The sequence below is a fragment of the Danaus plexippus genome, chromosome 6 (assembly GCF_018135715.1).
Source record: "Danaus plexippus chromosome 6, MEX_DaPlex, whole genome shotgun sequence".
Taxonomy (NCBI): Eukaryota; Metazoa; Arthropoda; class Insecta; order Lepidoptera; family Nymphalidae; genus Danaus; species Danaus plexippus.
Window position 1 is genome coordinate 9174522 of NC_083540.1, and position 27166 is coordinate 9201687.

Here is a 27166-nt window from a genome sequence, read left to right on the forward strand (position 1 = left end):
TATTCTTTTTCCTTCATACTGAGCTGAATAACATATAAATCACAACCCTCAAAATAAAAATATCTGTTTATATCATACAAGCTTATTATAGGGATCATTTAATAAGTCTGAGACATTCATCAAAATATTGCTATAACTGATAAGTGTTTACAGAACCTTGATCATGCTAAAGGTGTCAGTCACGTAGTTTATAACTGAAAGTAAACGGACAAGGAGAAATATAGATTTATATTCAATATACCTAGATTGTAAGGACAAAAAAGAGGTCTCTCCAACAACAGACACTAGAATCTAGTATTAGGGAGAAGAGTACGATAAAATATATGTAAAAATGTGTTTGTGTGTGTATAAGCAATAGTTTCTCATGCGCAGGATACAAACTAAGCCGAAAGACAAAAAAAGTATTAAAAATTTTGTCGACCAAGCATATTTCTGGCACAGAAGTGCCTCAGTTTAATTTATACTAATTATTGTAAAACAAATAAATGAAATGTATGATTTGAAAATGTCATCAGAATATTTATATGAACGAAATAAATCTGAAAATCTCGATTTGCGCGATTAGAAAATAATACAACGTGGATATTGAGAGTATCATAATTGATAATATTATATATATAACATTAAATATATAGATAGGACTACAGGATTGTCTGTTGCGAATGATTCATTTTCATACCGGACATTATAATATATAGGTATACATTAAATATTGATTATTTATTCAGCGCTGTAAGTTGGCAGAACCGTCACAATTCATAAATACCATGATCGGCCGGTGTGTGAACGATCATAATTTTCCATGAAATCATTGTTATGTGAGTGTCGCTGTAAGGAAAACATTTGTACTCACTCCGGGGAGCCATGCGCATGATTTATTTTATATATTACGGTAAACATACTAATGTTGATAACAGCTTTCAAATCAGCTCTGACTCGTACGGGCCGGACGATTATAAAGATGGCTGGGTGAGTTGGTGACGTGTCTTTATTAATTATTTTTATGTAAAAATAATATGAAGAATTATAATATATATATATTTTTTTCTCCAATCTGTTTTTATTCCAGAAAAATATTATTAATATTTTTTTAATGTTTGAGCCTCATTATAATTTAGCTTAATTTCAAACGATTACTATTTTTTATTTTCGTTAAGTTACGCTGTGATGACCACGAGGCTAAAACGATTCATCTTCAAAAAAAATTTTGACTTTTTCTCTTAAATCTCACGCTTGGACACCGGCTTAATTTAAATCACCTGTTAATATTTAATTGAAATAAATCTATATTTAATAAAAAATACATTTTGTGAACGGCCATTAATCACACATGATGGAATTATTTACACTTGATTATATCGATAAGGTTAAAAAAGTAATATCGGAGGCACAGCACGTAGTCATGAGGTCAAGTGTCCAGCCTCGTGGGCACTCGGACTAGCATTTTAATTTGAAAGAAATCTAGTATACAGGGTTTAAATATTTGATTCCATAAAATATATTCCCTTCTAGCTAATTTGAGAAAAACTATCCTAAAAAAATATTTATAAGAATTTTTTTACTTACTCAAATGCATAATGAATGTCACTATAGTTTCAAGTACGAAAACAACTATATGCTATTAGGGAATAGTACGGAGTATATTATAAATTATATAATAATCAATGCAAATAAACTATTTATATATAAGAATAGATCTATTATCCTTGTTAAAATGAATAAAAAATGTTTTTCCTGATTCTATAAATCAATTCATTAATGCAATTCCTATGTTTTATAACATTTACTTAATGTTTTGTCGCGATGGTGAAGTTTATTGTTACACAATGCCAACCTCACCTTGTTCGCGTTACGGCATTGAAGCGAACCGTCAAATTTTTTTAGACGCAAAACGTCACCGACAATACGACCAGTCGAAATATTTTATATATTATTCAATACACAGTAAGGGACAATGTTGTTGTTACATCGGCTGTGTTTTACTTTTGTTTGGACGTTGGCATAACGTCCGTAAACCGTCGCCAGTGTTCAGTTGCGCCGCGGCATCCGACATTGACATTTCGTTTTGACGTGCGTGAGCGCTGTTTACGAGATGTCATCCAATAGAATTAATGAAAACATTCATGATGCTATGTTGAACGGTTTAAGTGCGTTCGATAAAGGACTGACGCCGCTCAGTGGACGATATCGTTCGAAAAGTTTGTCCAGTGATAAGTTGAATAAGACGAATGCTGATCGAGCTGCTATATTGGAGGATGTTGAGGCACATTACATGACAGACAAAACAGAAACTCCTGGCTGTTTGGTTATTAACAAAATAATGGAACAAGAAAAATCTATGAATGGGTGAGTCGATTCACTTCTGCCATCCATTATTTTTAATAATTCGCGCTAATGGATTTTTTAGCTGTCTCTTCAGGTAGCGATGTTTGAGCAGTTCTCATAACTTACGTTTACAATTATTGTGATCATGAAAATTCGACTACTTATTCATTAAAAACCTTAGTAACAATTCTACCTTACAAAATCTATATTGGCGTAAGTTTAAATTTATAAATATTAACACAAACTACCCCAAGTCATATTTTTTATCTGTGTAAAAAATGAACAACGCTTGGTTAGTAGTGACAAATAGTAAAAAAAATTATACAGTATTGCTTTGTTACTTTTAAGATAAACATTGATTTTTCAATACGTTATTGAATTCAATAACATTTACGCGATAAATAAATTAAGGCCAATGTTGCTAATGAAACTATTTCCAGTAATAGATCTTAACAGATTTTAAGTTTTGATATTCCGGCCTTCATTCTGTTTTGTATCATGTTAACTTACGATTCGACCGCCTTTTTAACCGATGTTTAAAAGGGAGGAGTGTATAAAACGATTAAGAAATATGTCCTCAGTTTATATGATGTCAGATGAAGTCAGACGACGGGGAGAGTCGTCAACAATAATTTATTTACATACCCAATACCGCATATAAAATGTATATAATATATAAATTACATAAAAATCTCATTACATCTTCAGGATATAATTAGGTTTAAATGAATAAAACTCGCGAAAATCTTAGATCTCATTATATAATTAAGTTTTTACACGGATGAAGGTCACAATTAAAAACCGCATGCTTAGTCTGAGTTGGCATCGTATCGCTACGTACGCGTTAATAGTTTTTCATTCATAAATCTTCGGACTATATAGTAATAACGTGGATTGTTCAATAAGATACGTGAAACGCTTCGAATGTTGTTTGACCACGCGAACTTGGACTAAACTGAACTGAAAGTGTTAAGAGTGTATAGAATTCATTATTTTTTTCATTTTGTTCGACTTAAGGTATGATAAGTATTTTTTTTAATATATTTAATTATTTGAAATTACGCTTATTTAATGTTGACGACCAGTTATTATTTCGGCGGCTTTCTTTTCGCACCTTAAACTTTCTTTTCGTAATCGTATTTTAAAGTGATTAATAACCGATATCAGAGATATATTTTTAGTTTATGTAACACAGGTTTCACGGCTGTTACTAAACGCTACTACTAAACACGCTATGCTTAAATTTATATCTTCTCGTTCAGAATACTTTAGACATAGTCTCACCATATTCATCTTAAATAATTTGAATTCCCAAGTCCATCGCGTTGCAGGGAGAGGAGCTTCAACAGTGCCTGCGACTTGCGACCCAGGTGTAGGTTTAAGGGGCCCCTATCTAACGCGTCTTAATGCTCACCTCCCCTGTCCAAGCTCCTCAAAGCTTTCATATCCAAAATAGTTTCGAACTCAAGTCATCAAATCAATATAAATAAATAAACAAGTTTATTGCTTGAAGTAAAAAGTAATTACTCTGTTCGATTGTCTCTTCCCCCCGTTTTTTAGATAATCGGAAATACTTAAAACTCTAATAGATTGGTTACTAGAAATATTTGGATAATGTAATATATTTTCCTCGATTTTTCTTGATACAATTTAAGAACAGACAATAAATATGAATTAATTAAACTCATACAAATAATCATCAGATTTACTACCACGATTATTTACTGATATACCAATATAATATAAGTACCTGCTGTAAAAATCTGTCGCGGTTATAATAAAATTTTAGCAATAATATTCTCATGAAAAGCTTTAGTTTGTAATACATAAGGAGTTATTTATCTTACCGTTTACCTTTGAGGTTACCCAAAGCAGAGTTCAAAAACAGAAGCTGTATTTTTTACAAAAAGTCATGGATATAAAGTGTGTCTATTTTAAATGATAACATTTTAATTTCTCTCAAACCTGAGAAAAGGTCCTATCTATCGCCTATTTTACATATTGCAAACCTAAGAAAAATTGGTTAGAAAATAATTTTTACGACATTCAGTTATCAAGCTCAGAAGGAACACGGTTGTAAAAAATGAAGAGGAATTCAAATAATAAAAACAAATTTAAAAGAGTCGGAGACTATTATAGAGCTGTTCGGTTATTTAAACAATAAATTTGGCGTTTTTAAAAATGTGTCTAGGGAGAGAAATCCGTCTAATAAGCTTATCTTATCGATAAAAATACTTTTAACTATGTGTTTGCTTCCTATATTACGGTAGAATAGCTTCATTTAAGAATAAACACCGCACTAGTCGATTGGGTGTAATTGCCAATTAAAATGTCCCGCCATAATCAACATTGGATATTGGCAATCATTTCTAAAATATAAAATCTTTATCGACTTTTTTCCCAAAATATAGTTTTAATGCACCTTTAATTCATGCACATTGGATCAATTTTTAAAATAGCAACTGTTCGTTTATACTTAATTGCATGTTTTAAATATTACCCTTAAAGGCCGATACTCGCTATAAAGCCGTTCACAGTTCGTTCTCGGTACAATCTCGGTTTGATAAAAATATTATGAAGTAAAAAATATGTGTGTGCATTCATACTATCCGTAACAGTCCTTTTCTTGATAATGTTATCTTCTTCATCAAGAACAAGAGCTATAATTGCAAATTTTTCAGTCGAAATGTTTTGACATTTTCACTGCGTATATTATATTAATTTTCTAAGGTTATCAATAATAATCTACGAGCCACATACTATACATCCCACTTAGATTATTGACAATTCCAGACTGAATCGTGAACTGAGTCAGCTCGTATAGTGTGAACATGATGTGACTTTACCAGACCGAGATCGGACCGACAACGAACTGTGAAGGGCTTTCTTGTAAGGCCATTATCTTGGATTGTTAATAAAGAATGAGTTTACACCAAATGTCCGCTTACTCCAAGTTCTCTACACACGCAGCGTTTTTAGTGAATCATTGATAAGCTACATTGATAGTTTATAAGAATTACAAATGTTAGGTTGTACACGCTCCGTGTGTAGTGTAACGTTGCAAACTTATGATAAGGTCCTTCATTACCTTTCATGTTTCTGTCATGGACAAATGCTTTGTATTATTTGTCATCGCTTATCAGTACGTCTTTATGTTTGTCTATGATGGTAAACAAACGGCTACGTATGTATTCTTAATGCTGTATGCTTTATACGAATTCACTATCAATAAAAAAAATCCATCAGAACAAATAATACAAATGATTATAAACAAGGAAAATTCTAATAATTTTTGTAAAATAGCAAATTATTTTTATGACAGTCATAATTCAAAGTGTATTCTACAGTGAACAAAAATATATAGAACGTATTATTATTAAAGGAGATCCCAAACAGCTTTGCATACATATTTAACAATAAAATAGCCATACTTAGAACACGTATATTGGAATGACAAAGTATTTGATAGGAAACAGAATCACTGTACTTAGTCCTGTTATCACCGTCCTCTACATAAGGACGTAAGTGTTTTTCATTCATAAATTTTCACTTAATATCGTATTAACGTAGTTTATTGAACGACGAACTCGAAACGCTTCGTATGTAGTAAAATTTGGTAACTAAGACTAAACGTACTGTTAAGATCTAAATGAAACATAGCAAGATTTTTTTCTTAGTCATGTAAATTTTGTCATTCGATTAAATGATTTTAAGTTTTTTAGATACTATGCGTTTTTATTATTTTATATGTACATGATCCCGACGCGACATTTCGGTTCCTTAACGGTTTACAGCACCCGTTATCGCGGGCAGACGAGACGAGATTTCCACTTTCATCATAAATATAAACAATAAAAAACCCCTAGGATCCGAAAAATTTAGTTTCATTGAATTGTGTACAGGCGAAAATTGAAATTGAATAGACCTCAATTAATATTTCTATTATAAAGTTCTATTGAACACGTAATATAACAAAGAAAAATATTTTAAACGACCAATAAGAGAATGTCGTATTTAATTTTATATTAAAATTCTTAACTTCAACCGAATAAAGAATAGTGAACAGATTTAACTCTCATTTCATTTCCAAATCTCTTTAATCACAAACTCGTTAAAAATTAAGGAATTGGGATAGTTCGATAAAATAAATGTGAGCTATGGTAATATTTCGTTATATGTAAAGGCAGTGAAATTGCGAATAATCACTACGGTATTCAATCATCTAATGTCATGAATGAAAAATAGGTTATTTTTGTCTTTGACCCAATCAAACCCGTAGTAAGCCTTCCGCTGTATAACTCGTGACAATTGTCCAAAGTGTTTTGCTGTCGTCACAACACTAAACAACAATCAGGCATAATTTAAAACCTTTGTGGACCCGCATTACCTTAAAGCAGCGTTTCATGAACGCAATCATTTTGTTAACAAAATAATAGTACTTATTATCATATCGTCCGACGCTATTTAAAACATGCCAATACAAGATAATGAAAATGTTCTATAATTTCTAAATGATTTGGATAATTCAAATGTTTTCTTATCGGTTATCGTTTTCCTTCTACCGTAGGTATGATTATATTCAACGTTTTTTAAATTGTATATTTGCTTTACGATATAAATCTGTGCATAAAACTCTAAGTCATAATTTGAGTATATTTGTATATTTATATATTTTCAATGTCCTAATCTAATCCAAATATATCTCTAAGTGTTCCCATGGGCGGCCTTTATTGAATCAGTCCTGTTTACTTTAAAATAAAAGGTATTTTCACTCTTATATGGAAAATCTTTACTAACCAGATGTAAATCCAGAGACAAAATTAATATCACTTTTTGTTTAGGTTCTTCTGTATAATAAAATAATACAATGTTTATACTAATTGAGCCTACTGTTTTTTAATATGGCTTCATATGAAAAAAAATCACGCGATTGTAACTTTTCTTGTTACTCGATAGAAATATTTTTTCAATTGCATTGGTTTTGTCGAAAATCACGTATTCCTTCCTATATTATTTCGTGCACTTCACTTAAAGGTTCTCAACTAGAACCTTAACTCTAACTATGTTACTGATGATATAGATAATTAATATTGAAATTTTCAAGTCTTATTATATGCCTTCGCTATACATTATTTGTTGAACATCTGCATGATATTCTGTGACTGAAATATCTTTAAATAAATTAATTCTTCAAACTGATTCAAACCAAACAATTTGCCCTTAAGTGTTGTGTAACCATCTCGAACGTGGGAAGGGATCTTATATCGCAAAGGGATAGCGTTTTTTGATATTAATTTTTCCACAAAAACCTTTCATGTGATGTGTTAAGTTCAGTATAGTCACCACATGTTTGATCGCCACATTTACGTTATTGAATCTGTCTGTGATTATTTTGATTATAGAACAAGCGTAGTCTCAATTTAAAAACTATATCTCATTTTAAGTGAATATCACAACTGTTGGTTAACTAACCCGGGAAACGTCGAGTACGAGACGCGAAAAGATTTGAATGTTAAATAATTATAGCAAATTTTTATTTTGTATCATATTTAATTCAATAAATTAATAGAATAAATGAAACTAATATCTCATTTATTCTATTGGTTTAATAGGCGATATTTTAATATTATTAAAAACTTCATAATCCCGACGTTTTGGTTACTTTTCATCAACCGTGATCACGGGCGGAGAGATGTGAATGTCTGTCAATTGGTTCTGTTATTTATCATCTACCGCCAACGATTTCTTAATTTTCTGGCGTACCGCTCTGGATGCCTGCAGAATGCGCACACTGTGTCATGAGGTCCTGCGGTGTGGTCGCAGGTCGCAAAATATTAGTTTCATTTAAATGTCGAAACGAAACGAAATAATCAACAGAATATATAAAAAAAAAATTCAAATATTTCAACCTTGATTAAATTAATCGTTTCTAGAAATAGATGCAGGTTACATTACAACAAACATAAGAGGAGTCGTCTTGCACATCCTGTTTAATAACCGCTTTATAAAACAGACATCGATCACGCCGACACACCGAAGTCACGTGGAGCAGTGACTTACTAACGTACAATTATAGAATTAACCCCCGTATCTATTTTATTTACACAGTTATCGTAATGTAAAGCTAAGGAGCGCCCGATGCTAACCGTTTAGTTGATAAGAGATATTCGTGTCGCGTAATACACTAATTGATACCTAGTGTTTGACATTCGACTGGCTCCTATCAAACTATGGATGTTTGAGATCTGAAAATGACCGAGGACACCAAGCCGTTATTGCTGTGAGTAGTTTTACTTATACAAGTGATTATTACGGTTCTATACAAAGATTCTCCTGTTATTTGTCAGACTAGACGGTTAGACTATGATCTATATATCAGTATGTTTACTTCATGCCCTCAACGTCACATACTTCACGTCGACAGCTCTTCATTGATGTATCTGTGCATATATTTAGCGTAGTTTATTCAATGAGAAACGCGAAACACCTCGTATTCTTAACGATTCAAACTTGTGTTAAGCATAACGGTGAAATGTTTAAGGTTTTCATCGTGTTTTGTTAAATTATATATGCTACGTACGTGGCCAAAGATAATGCTAGCTTTATACATATATCAGCCCATACAGGTATTTTATTTGTTTAGTATAGAACTTAGTTATAAGAACGAATAATTATACAATTATTGAGCTGTTTCATTGCATTTTAATTCAATTAATTCTATTAAAGATACGCCAGAACAATTTAATGTGGACATGATCATTTAAATGATTTGCGTGACCGATGCTGTTTAAGGTCTACCTTCGTAATACTATTATACTTTCTTAAAGATTTCTTTCAATAACACGTACCCATCTCAATAATAATTCACTGTCTCACTTTAAAATTCATAATGTTTACTGTAACAACAATTTTCAAGCTACCCTCTCTTCCTGTCTATTATTTAAGGGTTTTAAATGGAAAACGGTAATACTATCAGTAAATTTGATTTTTCTTCCAGTGCCTTTATTAGTATTTTACATGCAGAGTGTTTTTGATTTTTAGCTTCTCACTTGACGAGGTAAAGGAAAACGTGGAAACACCCTTTAAATATTTATGTATCAGGTTGTGGTAAGGTTACTATAAAGAGTGCTTGATACATATTTTATCCTTATCACTGATGCTACTATCACCTATTAATACGAATTAAAACGTGTTATTCCTATCAGTATTTGTTTTTATGAGTTTAAATCGATTGATAACACGCATATAGATTGTTGCGAGGGTTAATTTAATTTAAATGTTATATTTAATTTATATTAAATGTAATTTGCTACTTATATGTAAGTTATAGAGGTATTTGCATTTGAAAGATATATTAAAATCTTAATAAACTTGAAATTTTATATATATATATATATATATATATATATATATAAAGAATTCTCATGATCCTATTATTTGTCATACAACATCATTGTCATAATATTTTAAAAACTCCTTAGATTTACCGAGGACACTTAAATTCTATTACTATTATATCGCACAGATAAATTTGTAAATCTTTCAACAGCCTTAGTTTTCCAACTACAAACTAAACCAAAGCGTTGTTAAGTTATTGTGAAGACACTATAGCTCAAAACTTTGGATCAACAGAAGTTATAGACGTCTCAAGTTTGATTCCAGACTTCATTATACTCATTTTACCTTAAAGTTTTCACATCATTTTACACTATAAAGTATGAAATATAAATAACTCGATAATTTTTTAGACCACAGATCGTAGTGATAGAATATAGATAACGAAGTACAGATGAGTGATGTGAGGTGTCAATGATGAAACACTACTTCCGGTCACTAGTGGGTAGTTGATGCGAGGGAAAAATATATTTTGAAGATTAGCAAGCTAAGTCGGATTAGTGTCTTTGAACTATGATATCGCTTTACAGTCACTTTTACTATTGGGCTAATTTTGGACTGTCGTGCCATGACTCCAGTCGATAAACTGAGCTTTATATTCCTTCATTCTTTTAGTATGGGGGTGGGAAGCGACTTAAACAATAGTTGAGCCAGTAAAGTGACTTTTAACTAGATTTTCTAGAAGTCACCCATCTGAATACTTCTTATAGAATTTTTAAATTTCAATGACCACGCTTACTCCGAGCTCGCGTCGTAACAGTCAACAGCCTTTCGCTCATCAATCTTAACACATTATAATATTACCGCAGATTATTAATATTAATGAGAACCGTGAGACGTTAGACGTTGTACTACGATGGAAACTTGTACTAAGCATAAAATTCGTGAAATTAAATTTCTCTTATATGATAGGAATCCTAATATGGAATTAATGTGCGTTTATTAATATATTTCGTTTGAAACAAACTGTTAAAAAAATTTGTTATTTAATAAACAGACAACGACACGAGAAACACGTAGTTAACTTGTTAATATGTCCAACTTGACAGTTTTAAACGGCTACAAATATATTATTTAATAAAAAATAATATCTCACGTGCCAATATACGTAAACATATTATGAGATTTAAATGTGTCGGAATATATAACAACGAGGAGAACTGCGTCTAGCGTTACTGGAAAGGTCATAAAATATAATTTATAGCGCCAATAAAATATGTATATTATGATTAAAGAAAATAATAAAAGTATATCTCAAAATGGATCTTGATGCGATAGATTTAGGGTTGGAATTGAAGTGTACATACATATACAGATAATTTGGATTTTATTTATGATAAAAATGAGGGAAAACTAAATGTATGTCTTATCGACTCGCTGTACATTCAGCGTCGGGTATTGCAGTTTGATTCATATGTTAATTTATATATAAAATTATTTGAAAGCTTCGACTTGAATGACTTTATAAGATCCTTTGATACATTCAATTCTGATCCCACATGAATAGAAACAGGAAATGTGTTTATTGAATTCACTGTGACTGAGTGACTTGAGCTCCACTGACTCACTTTAATTATGACTTAATATATTATAAACTAGACGTTAATATCAGTGTTGCAGTAATGTTTAATGTTTATATACTTCGTATCAAAGAATTTCTGATTCACTCGAGTAACTAGATGTAGTTACATATTATTATTAGTAAGCAAGTTTCTCTGGGATTTGGTAAGTAAGTAAGCAAGCACGTAAGTAAGTATATGGTTTAGTGGTTAAATGGTAACAGACATACAAACTTACCTTGACGTTTGCTATGACAGAGCCCTTCTGTTGTTTTATAATTAATTTCTAATGCCTATGCTAGATAGTAATGTACAATAAATCTGATCTCAACTAGATTCAAAGATGCTAAAGCCAGCTACGGAACCGATAACCCGGCGAGGGGTCGGAGGGTCATCTTCTGCGTCCACGGGAACCCTTCCACGGGATGCTGCGCTGTCATCGAGACCAGCGCGGACGGTGATGAAGTTGCAAGAACGAACAGTATTACTGAAGAGAGTAAGTGCAATAAACGTGACATACATGAAAGTTGAAACTAATGTTATTCGGATTATTACGCGTATTTTATTATTATTAAAAACTGCATACTACCGACGTTGGGTTACTTTGCAGCCACCGTGACAACGGGCGGACGACATGTCTCGTAAATATTAGATTAGTTTAAATTAATACTCGCGAAAGTCTTACATCTCACTATTCGATATACAGAAAAAAAAATACACTATAGAGGCGGTTTCCTGGAGGTTAAAGGCCCGCCCCTTATACGTGAGGGCGCGGGTTCGAAACCTGGCATACCAATGTGATCTTTACCTAGTCATATGTACTTTCTAAAAGTATTTAGACACCACTGACAAACGGTGAAGGAAAACACCGTGAGGAAACCTGGTCTTATAATTTCAAATTATAAGTTTGTGATCGCCAATCCTTGAGCAAGCGTGGTGATTAATGCTCTAACCTTCTCCATGTGAGAAGAGGCTTTTGCTCAGCAGTGGGCTCCGATAGGCTGATGACGATGATGATATATTACAAATAAGTGTACTTCTAAAAAGGTTTTGACATAACACCCGTATAGGTTATCCTGGATAGCTATAAGGCTTAAAAGATGTTAAGAAAGCTTTAGTCGGTAAACTGATGTATCTCCCTTTCCTTTCCAGGACATTGTCACAGATCAAGGAACGAAGAAATAGACAAGCGGGCCCGAAGAAAACTTATTATAGCGAGCGTGCTGTGTGTTATATTTATGATCGGTGAAATTGTAGGTGAGTTGACAACAGTCACCCTACAGATATCGGCTCTGAGAATATTTACCAGCGTATAGTCGTAAGACTCCGACAACATGTTTTCAAATATCAAGTACGGCATCTTCTAAAGAACACCTGTTCTATCTACATTCCTTCTAGATTGCTTCTAGAAGGAAACTATTTTTTGTGCGATATTCGCTTGTGTTAAGAAGTTGAATAAATTGATTAATAAAAGGATGTCCACGCCATGTTGTTGAATGTCCATCTTTGTCTTTCAGGTGGTTATTTGTCTAACAGCTTAGCTATAGCGACGGATGCTGCGCATCTGCTGACAGACTTCGCTAGCTTCATGATATCACTGTTCTCATTGTGGGTGGCCAGCAGGCCCGCCACCAGACGGTAACACATGCAACTAAACCATTCAATATATTGTCCCTTAATTTAAATTAAGTATTAGGAACATGTCGACGTCTCACTGGATTCCAAATTGGTTGCAGCTATAGATGCGCATAAAAAAAAATATAAATATTTTCCACCGTGTTGACACAATGACTGAACGAGTCATCACGTCAGTTGCATTTTCATTAAGCCAGTCTTAGTATTCAATTAATAACAAATTATAATTCTCGCGTCCAAAAATGGAGCTGCCAAAACATTACATAATTAACTGTAAGTTCCAAAAATGTTTCCTCTTGTACCAAAAACCATTCTACCATGAACTCTAGGATGCCGTTCGGGTGGTACCGTGCGGAGGTGATCGGCGCCCTGACCTCGGTCCTCCTTATCTGGGTGGTGACGGGCATCCTCCTGTACATGGCCGTCCAGCGAGTCATCTACAAGTCATTCGAGATAGACGCCACCGTCATGCTCATCACGTCCGCCGTCGGAGTCGCCGTGAACCTAGTGTGAGGAAATTACACGAATACTGATATAAAATATACTGCGACACTCTCAGTACGGCGTCTCGTCGACCAACTAACCAGCCATACATCATATATAGATGTGTAAATCAAAACACCTAGAATACGAGCATTCATTACTTATTAAGTACCTTCAGCAACACAATAACAAGTTCTGCTAAACGTGACTGTAACCACACATTAAATATTTAGAAGCAGAATTCTAATACAATATTTTGTTTAACATCCCCAGTATGGGTCTGACGCTACACCAACATGGACACAGTCACGGAGGACAGGCGGGACACGGACACAGCCATGGAGGGGCCAACCCGGTGCTTAATAATAAGGTACACGGAATATACAACCTACATAAATTACACTCTAGATAACTACAACCTACATACAATACACTATATAAAATACAACCTACATACAATACACTATATAAAATACAACCTACATACAATACACTCTATATAAAATACAACCTACATACAATACACTCTATATAAAATACAACCTACATACAATACACTCTATATACAATACAACCTACATACAATACACTCTATATACAATACAACCTACATACAATACAACCTACATACAATACACTCTATATACAATACAACCTACATACAATACACTCTTTATACAATACAACCTACATATAACACACTCGATAGAAGTAACTGAAAGAAAATTATAAATATAGTGACTGAAATGAGATGACTATGGGTATAAGCTATATATAGGGTTTTCCATTAAGGGCGCTTGATCTTTGATATGCAAAAAAAATACATGTAGGAAACATATTTGCGAAATTTTTTTTTTATTTGGAAGGTCTATCGACCCCATTATGTATGGAATATGACATCATTCAAATGACCGCCACGGCTTCGGTTGGTGGCGCGCACACGAAAGGTCCAATTTTCGATGACTCTGGCGCACAAATCGGGCTGTATTTGATCGATGGCGTGGCGTTTGTTGACTTTGAGGGCATCGGTGGTTTGCGGCTTGTTGGCATAGACCTGCGACTTAAGAAAACCCCACAAGAAAAAGTCCAGCGGGGTCAAATCGCACGATCTCGGTGGCCAGTTCACGTCGCCTCCGCGCGAGATGACCATGTCCAGAAATTGCTCGTGCAGAACTTCCATCGTAGCGTGTGCTGTGTGGCACGTAGCGCCGTCCTGTTGAAACCACATGTTGTCCAGATCCATATTCTCGATTTCAGGCCAAAAGAAGTTGGTTATCATCGACCGGTATCGCTCACCATTGACGGTGACGGCCACACCATTATCGTTTTCGAAAAAATACGGACCAAACAGTCACTTTCTGCGGGTGCATTGCCACTTGGTGAACCTCGTGTGGATTGGTCCCGTCCCAAATACGGCAATTTTGCTTGTTGACATAGCCATTCATCCAAAAATGCGCCTCGTCGCTGAAGATGATTTTTTTGCCAAAATCGGCGTCAACTTCCAACTGCTCTAATTGCCCAGTCAGCGAACACACGGCGCTGTCTATGGTCATTAACCTTGAGCTCTTGGGTCAGCTGGATCTTGTACGGGTGCAGGCTCAAGTCACAACGCAAAATTCGCCAAGTTGTCGTCTGCGAAAGGCCGAGTTCTTGTGCGCGACGCGGAATTGACTGCCGCGGGTTTTCGAGGACACTGTCGCGCACAGCGGCGATATTCTCGGCAGATCTCGCGTTACGTTGACGCACGGGAACCGGCTGATTGTTAACTGACCCGGTTGACTCGAATTTGTCCACCAATCGACGGATAGTCGACTCGGCAGGACGATCATCGCGACCGTAAAACGGGCGAAGTGCGCGGAACGTTGCTCGAACTGAAGACCCATTTTCATAAAACAATTTTATGATTTGCACGTGCTGCTCGACACTGTAACCTGCCATGGTGGTTTGGGAGGACGGAATGAATATAACACACTGCATTTGACAGCTGTCACTCAAACAACATGGCCGCAATCAGCTGTCAAAGTTCAAGCGTCCCTATTGGAAAACCCCATACAATAGTCTGACATTTCCGATGTCATACCTTAATATCTTCTTATTAAAGAAAATCTCTTTCTGTCGTCCCAAGTTTGTGTTGGACATATTTTCCATTTCTCTTTGTCAAATATCTCCACCGGTAGAAATGTCTGTTGCTGGTTCGACGTTATGTCCTTTAATACTATGTGACCAATGTATCCTCCAAAATCATTTGTCCAATGTATCCTCCAATCCAATAGGAGCGTGTGGACTCGGACGCCGAGAGCTCGTCGTCTCACACCCAGGAGGTTCACTCTCACACTCACGGCGAGAACATCAACGTGCGGGCAGCCTTCATCCACGTGCTGGGGGACTTCCTGCAGAGCTTCGGGGTCCTGGTCGCTGCTATCGTCATATACTTCAAGGTGAACGGGCACATTACACACACACATCACCTCAACGAGATACCGCACACAACACAGTAAAGCCTATTTACTAGTATGATAAGAAAAAATTGAAAAAAAAAATAGTTTAAATTTTTTTTACAAAATTTTGAAAACGTGAGAGTACTTTAAAACATATACGATATCAAGGCCGTTCCGGTGTGACGACTACATACAGAACGATTAAATCACTTGTAGGCATCACTTGTAGGGGCATCCTGGATGTTAGTCCCGCATACAGCACGCTCAGCTCCCTACGTTGAGACGGCGTTTAGAGAAATTGAAACAAATTTAAGCCCTAGGTTAATTGTGAATGTGGACCTTACTGTGGTTACAATGGAGTATATTTTGGTGTAGCCGGAGTGGAGCCTGGTGGACCCTATCTGCACGTTCCTGTTCTCGGTGCTGGTGCTGCTCACCACATACAACATCATCAAGGACGCCCTGCTGGTGCTCATGGAGGGCTCTCCGCGCGGCGTGGATTTCCAGGTACGCGGACACTACACACGCTCACATACAAACAGACTCGCATATATTTTCTCGCCTTTCTCCAAGGACTATTACGATCTACACATAGGCTCTTCCAAACTCATTTATATGTATATTGAATTAGTAGAATATTTTTTCATATTCCTATACGTTCATTTGCTCTCATTTTTTTTAATACGTGTGAGTTAATATCATACAAACAATCGCCATCCTTGTATCCCAGGAGGTGGCCAACACGTTCCTGTCTCTCCCGGGCGTGGTCCGTGTACACAACCTGCGGATGTGGGCGTTGTCTCTCGACAAGACCGCGCTCGCCGCTCATCTCGCTATACGTGAGTACACTACCTTCACCCTTAGTAGGGGTAATGAACACTCTTGAAGTGACGCATCACGGGGAAGGGGCTGAGATACTGCCTTTAAGTGGCCCAGCTATGAATCAGGCTTTACAGTGAGAATCTCTGGATGCATCTTCGTAGATCCCAGTTTCGCTGGAATGCCAAAAAAGTGGATTCTTATGGGTATGGCAGCCACACCAGTCAATGAACCCTACATAGACTGGCCGCTCTCCCCTGACGGTGGATAATCATTTCCCCCAGTACTGATCAATGTAATACTATTAGTAAGGTAAGGTGAGAGCGCATCACTCCTTGTCGAGCACTCAACTTAATCAGGGTGATCAGTTTTCTCTATGAGGCTCTCTATAGTCATCAATACATCACCAAAGTTTTTCATTGTCAAACTAAACACGCGACGTTTATTCTATTTTTTTTCTGAAAGTATAGTATAGTAATATGATATATTCGAAATTTGAACGTCCTCAGGGAGCGGAGTGAGTCCCCAGAAGGTTCTAGAACAGGCGACGCGTCTCGTTCACGAGAAATACAACTTCTTCGAGATGACGCTGCAGATCGAGGAGTTCAGTGACGTCATGGAGCAGTGCAGACAATGTGAGATGCCCAGCGCCTAGAGAACACCAGACGATCACACTCACTCAATAGAAACTATGTAGGATGAATGACAACTGTCATCGGTTATAGATTCACTTTCATTCAATTCTCCCGTCATACGCCAGGAGCTGTAGGAATGAATACAATTCATTCATTTATTTCGTGTCTCTGATAATTGTTTCACAAACACATTCCATTCGTTCATTGTTTGACACATGTCAGTGTCAAAATGATTTCGCGCGAAAACATTTAGCATAAGTAAGCTTAATACGAGAATGATTATGTTAAATAATTATTTAACAGGTAACGAATTTGAAGTTGAGAAAAAGAAAGAGAACGTTGTCATTAACGATAACTAACGAACGACCGACCGCCGTAGGACGGTTAACGTAATGCCAAACTATTACTAAGTTATGTTTGTACTAAGTTATGTACTCAATGGAGGCTTGTAACCAATGTTTCGATTGTAATAATTTTATTCGTTAGTGTTAAAATATTTAAATAAAAGCTATTATTAATTCCTGATGGATGTATCAGAAATATTTATATTATAAGTAATGTTGCAATTTGTTCAGAGTATTTCTGTTTTACCGCATGATGCAATAAATGTATAATTGTATGTATTTTGTCTTTCTTTTTGTCGTCTCTCCGTATAAAATTCACAATGAACAATTTCATACTCCAATCAATATTTCACAGTGTTTTATATTCAGAATTATTATTTTGACATTTAAGACAACTGGCCGATTCTTTTTTATAATATGGCCTCCATGCGCGCAAAGAATAGCACAGTATATTCTGCCAGTGTCGTGTAGAATGGAGGAGACACGATCCGGGATTGACTTTTGAATGAAATAAAATTTAACAGTCTCGACTGAAGTCACAATTAGGAACTACATACGGTGGTAGATCAAAAACAACAAAAATTCAATTAAATGCAAACATAAGAGATATATACTAATGTTATATAAGGATAAAACAATTTATTACAACTTCATTCTATTCATTTTAATATATTTACATACAAATTTACTAAAGGGACCAAACACCGACAACTAGGGCCGTTATAAAGATGAAATAAGTTTAACACGCACTTGTCAAATGAAACTGACAGGTTTGTACAACAAATATTTATAAATAAAAAACAATAAGAAAAGGTATTTTATTTTTTTTTTCACATGTTTTATATATATTATATGAATATCGATAAAATGTCGTTGAATCTATAGCCACAAGAAAATGAATTTTCTGATATATACTTTACAGTCGAGTATTCGTTGTGGTATGTATCTAATAAAAATTTTAATTAAATCATTATTAAAGCCTCTGTCTGCTAGTCCGTAAAGTCCATGTTTGGCAAGCACCTGTCCCGCGCGAGTCGGCTGAAGTAAGCCGCGGACAGTCGCGCCGTTCGAGTCTTATTCGGGGACTCGTAGTCGACTTCAAACAATCCGAAACGTTCTCTGAAACATCAACACATATTATAAAACAACGACCCTCGCCGCGTCTGACTGAGAGTCGTTGAGATATAACAAAATAATATATAGTGGAATTGTTTATCTTATGTAGGTGTACAGAAAAGTCCGCAGTGGCATATGCCTGTACTATATCCAATTAACAACTTTTAAAAATTGGCATTCCTGAAGCGTTTATTGGAAAGCTATTTATATAAATAAGGTATTATGTCTTATTAGATTAAATTACTTCGTTTTCAAGCCTACATCACTATCTGTAAATTACTTTATAAACCATTTGAATCGGCCTCTTATTTGAAAGTTATCATAATATAAGTTTAATAATTCTCAAAATTAAATAGGCTATTTCATATTTTTTATAAAGGGTCCATGCGAAGCCGGGGCTGGCTCCTAGTTCTTGATAAATTTTTACTTCAAAACTTTTATTTTATACTTTTATGATTTACTTTTTGTTCTCTTGCGTCATTTTTATGTAATAATTGTTAATACTTATGTTGCCTACTCGAGAAAATTGTTGAGTACTGTTTGTTTAAAATATCCAGTCTACCATTTACTGTGCAGACATTATGATATCACTCAATAAAAATTTTAAATATGAAAATTAAAACGTAGACGACGTTGATTTTAATACGACAGACACATCCATTCACACTTTCACACACGAACACAAACAACTTCCACTAAAGAATATTAATATAATATATACTACACCCACACACATATATATATGTAACAATAACACATAAAATATAACAAAAACATATAACTCACGAGTAACCCCGCGTCCACTCGAAGTTGTCAATAAGACTCCAATATGTGTAACCAATCACTTGACAGTTGTCTTTCAAGATGGCGGCGTGTAACGCTCTGAGGTAAGCGTCGATGTAGTTGACGCGGCGTCTGTCTGTGAGACCTCTCTCTAGCGCTATGCCGTTCTCTGTTATGAACACTATTGGATTGTCGTATTTGTTCTTTATCCAGTTCAGAGCTTTCCTGAAACCCCACGGCACGACCTGAGCCATGGATATAATAAATATATTCGCATACACTTATCAGTGAGCTATCTTAATTTACATTTATTAATGGGATATATTTTTATGTACGGATAGGAAATCGAGTTTTTTTTTCAAATCACTTCACCTTTAGCCATGTTGAGTTTGATTTCGGCCATTCGGCTTTTTGCGATAGAATACCGCCCGTGTCGGCTTCGAAGGACGGGGTCATTGATATCTTGGATTTATTCTTAGTGACCAGGTAGGTGGTGTAGTGGTTCAGGCCCAGGAAGTCTGAAGAACCCTTTATCATCTCGATCTCGTCTTCCGTGAACGTCGGAAGACGAGATCGCGTGAAATGTTGTCTCCTTGATATAGAGTCGACCCTTTTCCTCATGACGGGCGGATAGTCGCCAGTCTTAGAGAATATAGGATGAGCGAACCAACCGAACTAGAAATATAAAAATTATAACTCACAAGACGAAACCTCTTAGCATTCAAAGGATTCACCGTGCGGGCGCCGGGTCCATCGCGTTGCAGGGAGAGGAGCTTTAACAGGCCTGGGACCTGGGACGACCTAGGTGTAGGTTTAAGGGTTGCTACCGAACGCGCGTTAAACGCTCACCTCCACTGTCCAAGCTCCTCTCCCTACCTAACCAAATTTGAAAAGAACCTACTAGAGCTGCCTTCGAAATACGTTACAAGGATAATTGATATTAGTTCTGGACAGGCCCAGGTCTTTTAGTAGGTTATAGAGAGATTCAGCTGTTATACTTCTCGCTTCTACTTCTTTCCTGTAAAAATTTACAACGAACTTATTCTCAGTGAGTTCGTTAGTGAGCTCGTAATATTTGTTGACCTTGATGGTATGGTCTTTGGGGATGTTGGTTTCCCAAGGAACCGTAAGCTCTATCATCACAATGCGCTTTAAAGTTCGCGAATACATAAATATGTCCTGTCTGGAGACCGACGCACAAATATTATAGTGCAACCTTGATGCAAGAGAACCAATAAGTATTCGTTACATCAAGGAACTAATTCGTTGACAAGCTTTGTTAGAGTTCTTGACACTCATTTTCATGTACAGCTTCCGTTAGTTACAAACCTCACCTGACCTCTGACGCTGTCAAAGCCATTATGGCTGACAGCTACAGTCAAGTCTAAACTAAAAAGTTAGTTGCAAAGATGTTTATATGTAAATATTAAGTCTTATGGACAGTTCGAGAATGTTATGAAAATAATATTAAAGCGGATAGATCGTTATATTGAGTTTGCACTAGATTTTATTATTCTGGATTGTTCTTGACAAACACGGAATTAAAGTTTATTGATTTATGAATCGGTGTCTGTCCACTCGTTTATAAACATACGTCAACAGTCTGTAAACAAACCGTCTCAACATGGTAACTTCCACCCGCCGATAGATGGCACTTTACACAAAGTTAAATTAACTAATAATAATATAGGCAGCGAACCAAGAGCGGTAGAACTTATGTGAGAATTCAGCTTACATTAAACTGTCTCACAGTTTCGGCCGCGATCTGATCTTCGCTAGAGGTTGTGGCTGCCTCGAGCCAAGAGAAGTCCAATGTGATGCCGACAGCTGGAATGTGATATGTTAAGCCTACTAATGTTGTTTATAAACAATCGTTTTATACACAGACGATATTCATATTTTAGGTCCTGTCACTGCAAGACGCCACTAAATGTGGATACTAGTAACAGTCTTAAAACGTATTTAAATCAGTTGAAAGGTTTGTGAACCGAAAATATTGTGCAATCTAGAAAAAAAATAGGCGCTAGTTAGTTGGTTTGTTTGAAACAGTGTTGTTATACGTTAAGATAAGTCCGCTTGTTTTGTATCACGTGCATTACCTCCAACACGATGCCTGTACTCTTGTTTGTACATCCTGTAGACCATCCCGTGAGCTCGTAACACGGTGTGTCCACACATGTAGTCCTCGAGTCCGCTGGCCGCAGCCCCCGGCGCCTCCAGGCCTCCGTACCCGTCTCGACAGAACGAGTACGGCTCGTTGAACGTCAACCACGCCGTCACTAAATCACCGAAACTATCGAACAGCACCTGGACACAACACTAGTGTGTTCAAAACATCGCAGTAACTTTATAAGAAAAGAAATTTAAATATTACGTGAAGTCGCTCCGTGGAAGATGTGAAACTCGCAATGAAATAAAAATGGGAAGGGGAGATCAATTTGTAGGAACTCATATTGTTTCCTTAAGACAAACTTTATAAACATTGCTTACAATTCACAATTGACCCAGCCATTTAAACTCGTTCCTTCTCTTTCTATTCTCCCTCCGCAGGAGCGTTGAACGTTCAACGCAACCTTGTTGAAGTCGCATTAGAAGTTTCATTTCAAAAATAGACTAACGAAAGTGAAAAACTAAAATGACTTATGACGGATAAATAAAAGAGCAGTAGACTGAGATGTGTGTAGGAATTTAATCTTTCATATTACTTTTAAGTACTTATCAAGCGACTTATCGTGTGTTGCGTTCGCGAAACACATTGAAAATTAATCGAACATCGCCGGGGCACAGACATAGCATCGTATAACGAGTGACGATGCTGTCTCCGCGGAGTTTACGTCCCCGTGGCGCGTAGCTGTGTGTAGTATAAACGCATTGTTATTATAATAAAAGTGTTAGTAATTTTTCTTTTAACGATTCCTCGGCTGGCCGTGTACGACAGCCTATAGTTCGTGTCAAAATATTAAATTCTGCTAAACATTTTTGCATACAGTAACACCTACATGTATCAAAAATTAATAACTTAATATCCTTGAAAAGAGAAAACGAAAATCTTTAATATAACAGTAAAGGAGACGGGAAGCGTTTGTGTGAATGTTCATATTGATATTTATTACACAGCGCCTTTCAATTCCCTGTTTGCCGTTTTAACACGACTGACTCATGGCTGCCTAACGTATGTTATGTACTCTGATAAAGTTATCTTTTTCATAATTAGACTTTAATAATGCGATGGTTGAGGAAGTTAAGCCCCTTTTTACCATAAATAAGGTCATATATGTTATATCAACTATTTTTGCGTAAAAAAAATTCTTGTTTAAAATCATAGACAGTTTTTTACGCACGGTTACCATCGCTAAATCATTCATAAAAACAAAATGTTACCATCCCAATTCGCGTTATAAAATCCGTTTCCATCAATTGCCGTTGCTTCGATAATCTTAGATAAACATAATACAGTCAGATAAAAAGAAAAACGTCATATATATAATCATTTATTACATTAAAACCATAAATAGTTTATAAAACCTACCGCGCTGACAATCAGAGTGACTTCTCATTTCATCTTAAGCTATAAGTGAATACTGCCATAGTATCATCAATAAATATTCAAGAAATCCATCAAGTGTTAATATTGAAAAAGCATTAGAGATAACACCGGAAAACTATATACCAGACACCTTACTGTGAATGACAAAATAAGGATTAACATCCCTTGTAATTTGCATGACGTTAGTTATCCTGGGGGAAAAATTTCACAAAGAATTTAAGGCACAAAGTGTTATAACACTTTGATAAACTCCAGGCAAAAAAAGACCAACTTAGCGAATACTGTTCTAAATTTGTTCAATGCAAAATGTTAGACGCCTCCGCAAAGGTTTGAATGATCCTTACTATTACGTAGTCCAAAGTTTGAGAGCACTTACCCTGGCGTAATCCACAAAGTAATCAGCTATAATGGGATTGGTCCAGCCACCCAGGTCTTGCAGGGCTTGAGGCAGGTCCCAGTGATACATGGTTACCAACGACTTGATGTCATTACGACGAAGCTCTTCGAGAAGCTCAGTATAGTACCTGATTCCGTCCGCGTTCACTTCGCTGGAATGCAATTTAAAAACATTTGCTGCTTGCAAAAATTTCCAAAATTAATGGGACTATTGGTAGATATAAAATATCGTACTTGGACAATCCATCGGGTAATATCCTCGGCCAGGATATTGAGAATCGGTAGAACGATGCACCAATTCTCTTCATGAGCCTCACGTCTTCTTTGAACCTGTGGTATGAATCGGCTGCCACGTCTCCATTCTTGTGATCGAAGATCAGGTCGGGCCGCTGATGGGTGAACCTGTCCCAAATACTCTCACCTTTGCCTAAACGTATTAATTTAATTTGAAGTATTTTATTAACCACCATAAATCATGTTCAAGTTATGACTAGGTTCAAGTTTTGTAACAAAAAATAGGCCAATATATTAAAAGTTTATGAATACTGTGTGAGTTTTTTAAATCTATCACTACCAGTCTAATCTTTATCAAATACTATATAAGCTCTTTTCGACGGACACATTCTGCTTGTGTCAATTAATTTACAATTACATACTATCTATTTTAAATTTACCTAAACATTGATAAAATAAAAATAACTTTGAACTGCGATAGGTTAAAATTGTTAGTTTTTAAAAATCCTTGAAAATAACTAAAATTCAAAGTCAAATCTTGCGAATCTCACCTGAGACATTCCACGCTCCTTCAATCTGGTAAGCAGCGGTCGCAACGCCGAAAATAAAATTTTCAGGAAAGCAAACGGAACACGCAACTAAGTTTGAACTCACACTGTTCAAGGAGAAAATATAAATCAAAATAAATAGGAAGAAACATCGTGTTAGGATTTTAAGTGATTCGGAAATCTTAATAATATCAATATATTCTCCATTAATATTCCAGAACTTAGTCCCGAAAGTCTAAATAGACTATGTAGGCACATATACAATCGATGATTCACATTTAGTCATGGAAAATAAATACAGAAAAATATGAAGAATGCACTACGAGTACAGGATACTCCGCTGACGGGAAGCCTTGGACGTCACTAGTGTGAAACAGCCGTTAGATCACAAGTGACTAAAGGAATTTAATATTACTTAAAAAAACTGCACTTACCCGAATGTGATAGAACTGATTAAGATGAAACTTAAACGGTTCATATTAAACATGCAAAGGTCCGCTGCAGCGAAGCTCCACTAGGCAACTGATAGCCCCTTGACACACGATATGATGTGCAAAATATAGCAGTTCAACAGGTTCAATGACTTAGGTATTACTTAATATCAATTTAATAAATAAATCGACAGTTATCAGACCTTTTCTGACAGATTTTTTTTTTATATAGTATCTATGATTAAATTATAATTAATTCATCAAAACAAGGACGTCAAGTAGCGACAGTTTCAGCGCAGCAGCTATGACGAATGCACAATACAAATTTTTTGCTAGTTTCGAATTTGATATGTTGAATTCAGAAATAATTTTTATCTAACTTGACATACGATTACGAACTATTCTGTATCTCACTAAGAATAATGATCTGAATAGTGACATTTCATTAATTTTATAATGTTAAATAGTGGGAATAAGAACTGTTTTCCATAGTTAATTCTGTAACTTTAATTTGAAATTAAGTAGTCACAAAAAGCGCCATCTATCGATTTATAATTCCTTAATAATATTTCAGCTATCTGACAATAGGTGGCGCTGAAACAAAAATTATGACATTCTAGAAAGACGCTGCCATACGCAATGGTAAACTATCTTTCTGGAAATTTGTTCCAGGTTTTTCATGAACGTTCAACAGGTTTACGTTATTGGCTCTAGGTGGCGCTTTCAAAAGTATATATAAGCGGCGTTGTGTGATCTCGTGCCAAGTTTGTTTTTGATTACCGCTGTGAGAGGTGATAATACAGATACGAGATCGAAAATGTCGCTGCTTCCATCTTGCCCGTATCACGACAGAGCCGGCAGTATGGTGGATCGTGAATTCTTTCAACCGTTAAACCAGTTGGTTCCTCAAGATTATTTCAAGCCTTTCGGTAACGTGTTTCGACCTTTACATAGAATGTTAAAAGAAATGGATCTTCTCGCGTCATCAATGAACCGGCTAGCTGTGAACGAGGGAGCAAATATAACGTCCGACGGGGAAAAGTTCCAGGTCAACGTGGATGTTCAACACTTCGCGCCGGATGAAATAAATGTGAAAGTGGTTGATGGTTTTGTAACAATAGAATGCAAACACGAAGAGAGACGAGATGAACATGGATACGTCTCTAGACAGTTTGTGAGACGTTACGCGCTGCCTCAGGGCTGTTTACCAGACACTGTGATGTCTCGTCTTTCATCAGATGGCGTCCTGACGGTGACCGCTCCCAAAGTACTCCCGATGCCCTCATCCGGCGAACGAATTGTGCCAATACAACAAACAGGACCCGTCAAGAAGATCATGAGTAACGAATAGAAATGTTCTATTGGTTTCTGTGTTTCAAAATAATTTAAGACTGAACTATTATCTGTGTAATAAATATATTTTAAGTTTGTAAATATATATTATTAAGTTGCAGTGATATTTTATTTATTTTAATATTACACTCATTTTATTTTTAAAAATTTTAACATTGTCAAATGTTTTTCATGAACATAAAGTGAATGCATAAGTACATATATTTTTCAATTTTAAATATTCTCATAACTACGTTAAAGATAGATGCATATTGTCCTGTGTTGGTGTTTGTTTACCATTATTTACAACTGTGTCAAAAAATAAAGATATTTTAGCATCCTCGTAACATTTATTCATGTCTTTCCCAAATTTATAAACAAATAATGAACTATACAAAACACATCCCTGCTCTAACATATGAAATAAAGTAAATTCCACCTAATTAAATCATCTTGATCGCATTATATAATCCTATTACAGTGGCGGCGTTTTATAACTCACTAACTGAATTATATTGTAGTTAAAGTAATGATAGCTAAATATTGCGTATAATACTTACGTTAGCCAAACTTAGCTATCTAGAAAATGCGTTATTTTGTCAGATAATTAAATGGTGAAAAAAACTTCAATTGTACATACACAGTTTTTATCTCACGATTAAAACAATTTCAGTTGTTATGTTATTATGTTTAAAAAAATATAGTTATATTTAATAGATAAAAATAACAAAACTAAAAATAAATAACAGATATAGAAATAATAATCATTAGTTTAAATTACGATTTATGATTGTCACCCATTGGCCGTTGGTAATTTTCAATTAATTACTTTTAATCAGCCCGAATCAATATTTTGTGGCTTACCTTGACATCAGTGAAATTAAAAACAATAAAACCAAAATAAAGTAAAAAAATAGTTTAATTATTTTTAACAGAAATTTTAATTTTTCTACTTGATAAAGCTGATAGTAAATCACCGGAAACCTGTGTTTAAAAAAGAAAAGATTATTTGTTTCTAATACAGATTAAGAAGCTGTTTACAAATCTAAGAATAGAGTTTTCATTATGCCAAATGCCATATAGACAAATAAAATTCTTAATCGATACAAATTATGTTATGACAGTATATTGATTTTGATAAATGTA

General features: G+C 35.4%; 3 protein-coding genes across 5 annotated transcripts; 2 read left to right on the forward strand and 1 right to left on the reverse strand.

The window, feature by feature from the left end:
- The first annotated feature begins 805 nt into the window (after positions 1-805).
- On the forward strand, positions 806-17912 carry LOC116778954 (proton-coupled zinc antiporter SLC30A2-like). Of its 3 annotated transcripts, none has more exons than XM_032673064.2 (10): positions 806-969; positions 11615-11775; positions 12432-12536; positions 12797-12917; positions 13244-13423; positions 13671-13767; positions 15671-15835; positions 16211-16342; positions 16566-16674; positions 17164-17912. In XM_032673064.2, exons 1-10 carry the CDS (start codon positions 905-907, stop codon positions 17307-17309), a joined length of 1281 nt encoding a protein of 426 aa, XP_032528955.1. In that variant the 5' UTR covers positions 806-904; the 3' UTR covers positions 17310-17912. The 3 variants fall into 3 exon arrangements, with proteins under 3 accessions (XP_032528955.1, XP_032528954.1, XP_032528956.1); XM_032673063.2 differs by lacking the exon at positions 806-969 and adding an exon at positions 2011-2346; XM_032673065.2 differs by lacking the exon at positions 806-969 and adding an exon at positions 8128-8605.
- Positions 17913-18305: 393 nt separating this feature from the next.
- On the reverse strand, positions 18306-24808 carry LOC116778787 (myrosinase 1-like). Its single transcript, XM_061529503.1, has 9 exons — positions 24692-24808; positions 24261-24364; positions 23710-23902; positions 23456-23627; positions 21632-21839; positions 21268-21359; positions 19905-20207; positions 19536-19777; positions 18306-18752 (listed from the first exon to the last, which is right to left on the reverse strand). The coding sequence occupies exons 1-9, from the start codon at positions 24742-24744 to the stop codon at positions 18623-18625; spliced, it is 1497 nt and encodes a 498-aa protein (XP_061385487.1). The 5' UTR covers positions 24745-24808; the 3' UTR covers positions 18306-18622.
- Positions 24809-25445: 637 nt separating this feature from the next.
- Positions 25446-26141, forward strand: LOC116778788 (protein lethal(2)essential for life-like). Its single transcript, XM_032672813.2, has one exon. It carries the CDS (start codon positions 25506-25508, stop codon positions 26037-26039), a length of 534 nt encoding a protein of 177 aa, XP_032528704.1. The 5' UTR covers positions 25446-25505; the 3' UTR covers positions 26040-26141.
- The last annotated feature ends 1025 nt before the right edge of the window (positions 26142-27166 follow it).

Excerpts from the sequence above, each read along its gene's own strand:
- LOC116778954 (XM_032673063.2), top strand. The coding sequence starts at position 2,093 with ATGTCATCCAATAGAATTAATGAAAACATTCATGATGCTATGTTGAAC. Across the intron at positions 2,347-11,614 it reads CAAGAAAAATCTATGAATGG|ATTCAAAGATGCTAAAGCCA; the intron begins GTGAGTCGATTC and ends GATCTCAACTAG. Across the intron at positions 16,343-16,565 it reads CGCGCGGCGTGGATTTCCAG|GAGGTGGCCAACACGTTCCT; the intron begins GTACGCGGACAC and ends CTTGTATCCCAG.
- LOC116778787 (XM_061529503.1), bottom strand. The coding sequence starts at position 24,744 with ATGTTTAATATGAACCGTTTAAGTTTCATCTTAATCAGTTCTATCACA. Across the intron at positions 24,365-24,691 it reads ATCAGTTCTATCACATTCGG|TGTGAGTTCAAACTTAGTTG; the intron begins GTAAGTGCAGTT and ends CTCCTTGAACAG. Across the intron at positions 23,903-24,260 it reads AGGAGCGTGGAATGTCTCAG|GCAAAGGTGAGAGTATTTGG; the intron begins GTGAGATTCGCA and ends TAATACGTTTAG.
- LOC116778788 (XM_032672813.2), top strand. The coding sequence starts at position 25,506 with ATGTCGCTGCTTCCATCTTGCCCGTATCACGACAGAGCCGGCAGTATG.